Below are 5500 nucleotides of genomic sequence, written 5' to 3' on the forward strand. Positions count from 1 at the left end.
ACTTATACCCTGAGGGTTAAGAAAGGTCACATGAGGGCCTTGAGACATGGCTCAGATGTTCAGAGCCCTGGCTGCTCTTCCAGATTCCTATGTTCAATCCGCAGCTCACAGTCATCTGCAATGAGATCTCATGTCCTCTTCTGGCATGCAGCCAGAACATGGTATGCATTATATTTATTTAAGTAAATCTTTTCTGAAAAAAAAATCATGGAAAAGAGAAAGGCTGCATCAGTAAAGTTCCCATGAGCACATGCTGTATACAGTCACAAGGAAAAGCCACGCTGTGGCATACATAGAGACATACCGAGGAGAGTTTCAATATTTAATTGGCTAACGAGAACAAGCAGTAAATTCGCTGGTATTCGCTACACCTGGGAGGGGCCCAAAACAGATTCCAAGAACAATTCTGTGTTTTGAAGCAACTGAGGTCACAAGACCCTTGTCTTGTTTCTTGGAGTGTTCTCATTGACTCTCAGCATTCTCTTCGCATGACTCCATTCTTGGGCCTTTTTCTGACAAGCCACTATGTATGCCTGAATGCCTGGGTTCGATCCCCATCACCTCATAAGTCAGACACAGAGGCCTGCAGAGAAAAGTAGAGGAAGGAGGATCAGGCTTCCCAGGCCATCCTTAGCTACACATTGTTCCAGACCAACGCTGGGGTATATGAAACCCATGTCTAAGAAGTTAAATAAAAAATATAACATAAAAATTATTCTTAATATTCTCTACGTTCCCTCTGATTACACAGGAGTCCTAGACTCTCATCATGTCTAACTCATATGAGAGTTATTGGAAAGTCAGTTATCAGGAGCTTCTAAATGGTTTCGATTGGGTACAGAGTATATGTTAATGCTGTCTCTTTGTCTGCTCTTTGTCAAGGTAATGGACCCGTATTGACAGCCCAGTACACCTGTTTGGGCTGTGTACACCCCATACCGCCTGATAGCCCTGAACTGGAGCCTGTCCTGAAACACGCAGTTGAGCATTTCAACAACAACTCCAAGCACTCCCACCTCTTTGCTCTTGAAGAAGTAAAAGCAGCCCAGAGACAGGTTTGTTTTTTCAGTGTTTCATGACATGATATGGTTAAAAATTTGTTAGATTAGCATCTTGTCACATAAAATAAACCTGTGTGGTTCCTGCTGTTCCCCCTGCCAGGAGGAACCTGTTTGGTCTCGTGCTTAATATACTGGAGTGTCCCCCTGCATTTTCAAGAGAATAGCTCTTAAAGCAAGGGGCTTTCTCTAGGGCCCAAGTCAGCAGAGTGACCCATACAAAGGGAAGGGTGATGTACATCTTCTTCTCTTGGGTTTGTATGTAACAATTTCATGAAATTGTCATTCTGGTTTTAGGATTTTAAAAATCTGTATTACTATCTTGTTGTTATTAATTAAATACTGCCTCAAAGTATTAAATTGGCCCTAAAAAGATGGACATGACTTCCTAGGTACACCCTAAATTATATTTGACACTCGCTCATGGTGGTGAGGTGGATAGCTGTCTATTCCACAGTCATCTGATTATCTATCTATCTATCTATCTATCTATCTATCTATCTATCTATCTATCTATCTATTTGGGTTTTTGTTTGTTTGTTTGAGGCAGAGTGTCTCTGCAAAGCTCTGATTGTCATGGAGCTCACTATGTAAACAGGGCTGGCCTCAAAATCACAGAGATCTGCCACCTCTGCCTATGTATCATTCTCTACCTTCAGTTTAACTTGCGACTACGGGAGATTTGTATTTTACATCTGTGTTCATGTTCAGAGGTCAACATGAGGGTGGTAGGTTGTCAGTATTGTGAAGGTGGTCAAGATGGAGTTTGTGGTCAGCATAGGGAGGGCAAGTGGTCATCATGGGGAAGGTGGGTGGTCATCATGGGGAAGGAAGGTAGTCAGCGTGGGAATCGTGTGTACTCAGCATGGAGTTGGCAGTCAGTGTGGGGCCTGTCAAGAACAAAGCAGGAGAATTTCACTAACTGGTGATCTGAGACCAGCAGACTCACCAGGAAAGGTCATTCCCATTTCTCACTCCTTCTGTGTGGAAAATCATATTGTTTCACAAAGCTGGGGGAAATATGCCATCTTGGCAACTTGGAAAAAGAAAAATGGTGGGGCTTTTATTTCAAGAAATACAATGTATTTATGTATATAGACAATGTACAATTACATTGGAGTGTTTGTGTGTAATTTGCAGTTACATGGGAGTGTGTGTGTGTGTGTGTGTGCACACATGTGAGAAGGTACTCAATTTTTACTCAGTGATCTTTTTTCCTGGTAGCAATGATGCTGTGTATTCCCTGAGCACTTACTCAAGCCAATTCAATGTTTAAAGATAAAAAATAAAAAAAAAATAAAAAAAGAATAAGTATCAATTAAATAAGAGATTTGGAAAGTAAAAAAAAAAGATGATTATAACTTTTGCTCATTGTGATTAATGTTCATGCTGAGTTTCAAGTACTCACTCAATCTAAAATCATTTCAGGTGGTGGCTGGAATGAATCTTGAAATCACCTACTCAATTGTGCAAACTAATTGTTCAAAGGAGCAGTTTCAGGTCTTATCTCCAGAGTGCAAATCCCTTGCGGATGGAGTAAGTAGGCAAAAGTTGAATGATCGTCTTTAACATTTTGTTGACAGCATGATGGGAATGTCAGCCCTGTAGGAAGACTGTCCCTAAAAATGAGATATGGTTTGGTAGTTCGCATCCATCTCTGGGCCCCACGCTGCTGGGCAGAGTCACCGCACACGTCACACTGAGTATTTACCTTCACCAGGGATGAGGCCCAGGGCTTGGGCTGTCACCCTCTCCTTGTCTTCTCTGACGTCATGTGTGCTCAGTGTTCCACAGGTTCCTCCAGACACCGGCTCCTTACTTCAGCTCTTCCCTTCCAGGTTCTTCATCTTCTCAATTCTACTTTCATGTTAGTTAACACATTCTGGGATTCTAGCCCTCTGTGGATGACATCTTGGCACTCACTGGTCCTAGCTGAATAGGAGAGCTCCAGGGTCAGTGAGAGACTCCATCTCAACCAATAAGGTAGAGAGAAACTAAGAAAGGCCTCTGACATCACCTTTGGATTCTGAATTTGTGTGCAAACACGTGCACGTGCATGCACACAGATGAAGCTATGCACACCTAATATACAAACAAATAAATCAAGCTACACTAAGCAGGAAATTAGTAGATGTCCTTGCAACTACACTTCTAGATGTCTCCCCAAAGGAACTCAAAAGGAAGCTCAAACAGAAAAAGTCGTGTTCCCAGCAGCACTACTCAGACAACCCAAAAGTATAAATGACCCACGTGCCCATCAACAGGGGTCTTTCTCAGTTCTGTTGCTGTGATAAAATACGGACCAAAAACAACTTGGGAAGGGAAGGCTTTATTTTATCACAAGTCACAGTCTCTCTGAAGGAAGCCAAGGCAAGAACTCAAACAGCAGCCCGGAGGAATGAACTGAACAAAAGCACAGAGCTGCTCACTGGTTTGCTGCCCAGGCTGATTCTTGTTCCTCCGAGGAGCGCCTTCCCAGGGGGTAGGACCATCCACAGTGGGCTGGGACCAGTTATGTCAATCATTAATCAAGAGAATGCTGGGACTGGAAAAATGGCTCAGCACTTTAGAGCATTTATTGTTTTCCTGAGAACACAGTTTGCATTCTCGGCTGAGCCAAAACCTTCTGGAACTTCAGTTCCAGGGTTTCTGATTCCCTCTCAAGGCCTTAGCGGGCACCAGGCACATGGTGGACATGCGCATGTAGGCAAAACACTTGCACATATAAAATAAAATTTAAAAAAGAAAGAAAAAGACGTTCCACAGACTTGACAACAAGCCAATCTGATGGAGGCATTTCCCAGTTGAGGCTCCCTCTTCCCACATGATTCTCATTTGCGTCTAGCTAATAAAAAACTAACCAGGACAGCAGGTGAACGGATGAATAACACACTCTATAAATACACCAAAGGATGATGCACCTACAACATGTGTGAACCCTGAAGCATGGGATAAATGAAGTGAGTCAGACACGGAAGTATAAATATTGTATGAAGCCATTTATATGTAATATATAAGGTAAGCAAATTCATAAAGACAGGAAGTAGATGAACATTCAGAGGGGCCAAAAAAGGGTAGTATTCTTGTCAATTGCTTACTGGACTTAGAATTTCTGTTGGGTAAAATTATTTTTCAATGCAGCAGTGAAGATTTTATAGCATGGTGAATTTTAATCAACAACAGCTAATTCTACAACTTTCAATGTTTTATTTTTTTACTTTATTACTTAAAAAAATACCAATCCAAATTCCCACTCCCTCCCCTCCTACCACTCCCCTTCCACTCCCTCCATAGACCCTCCCACCGCACCCCCCTCCAATCCTAAGAGAGGGCAATGCACCCTGCCCTGTGGAAAGCCCAAGCCCCCCCCCACTACATCTAGGGTGAGCAAGGTATATATTCAAAAATAATAAGATCCCAAGAAGCCAGTACATGCAGTAGAGACACATCCCAGTGTCACTGTCAGTGGCCCCTCATCTGCCCCAGCTGTCAACCACATTCAGAGGGACTAGTTTGATCCCATGCTTGATCATTCCCAGTCCAGTTGGAGTTGGTGAGCTCACGTTAGCTCAGGCAAACTGTCTCAGTGGATTAACCCCTCATGTTCTTGAATTCCTTGTTCATACTCTCACTCCTTGCACTCTTCAACTGGATCTGAGGAGCTCAGTCCAGTGCTCTCATATAGGTTATTGCCTCTGTTCCCAACTGTTGTTGTACAAAAGTTCTATGGTGATATTTAAGATAATCATCAGTCTGACTACAGGGTAAGGTCAGTTCAGACACCCCCTCCTCTATTGCTTAGGGTCTTAGCTGAAATCATCCCTGTGGATTCTTGGGCAGTTTTCTAGAGCCAGGTTTCTTGATAACCACATAATGGCTTTCTCAATCAAGATATCTCTTTCCTTGCTCTCATATCTGTCCTTCCTCCATCTGGACTATCCCAATGCCTCAAATTCTCCTCAACCACCCCTTCTCCCCTTCCTTCTACCCCCTGCCCCCATGCTCCCAAATTTTTGTCTGTTTCCTGTTTCCAGGTGGGTCTACATATGTTTTTCTTTGTGTTCACCATCTTACTTAGTTCCTCTGGGATCATGAACTATAGGCTTGATGTTTTTTGTTTATGACTAGTATCTGTTTATGGGTGGGTACATACCATATTCGTTTTGGGGGGGGGTCTGGATTACCTCACTCAGGATAGTGTTTTCTAATTCCATCCATTTGTTTGCAAAATTCAAGATGTCATTGCTTGCTTTTTTTTCCCACTGAGTAGTACTCTAATGTGCAGATGTGCCACACTTTCTTTATCCATTCTTCAGTTGAGGGGCATCTAGGTTGTTCCCAGGTTCTGGCTATTACAAATAAATGGGACATGCTGAAACTGAGAAGATTCTGTAAAGCAAAGGACACAGTCAATAAAACAAAAAGGCAGCCTACTGAATGGG

At 42.8% G+C, this 5500-nt stretch overlaps 1 protein-coding gene across 1 annotated transcript in view; it reads left to right on the top strand.

Annotated features, from left to right (window-relative positions):
• Positions 1–5500, top strand: part of Kng1 (kininogen 1) — a 22970-nt gene that overhangs the window by 3288 nt on the left and 14182 nt on the right. The window contains 2 exon segments of the mRNA XM_026785229.1: positions 883–1055; positions 2487–2594. Of these exon segments, the coding sequence (XP_026641030.1) occupies positions 883–1055; positions 2487–2594 (281 nt within the window).

The sequence above is a fragment of the Microtus ochrogaster genome, chromosome 2 (genome assembly GCF_000317375.1).
Source record: "Microtus ochrogaster isolate Prairie Vole_2 chromosome 2, MicOch1.0, whole genome shotgun sequence".
In the NCBI taxonomy this organism is placed as follows: Eukaryota; Metazoa; Chordata; class Mammalia; order Rodentia; family Cricetidae; genus Microtus; species Microtus ochrogaster.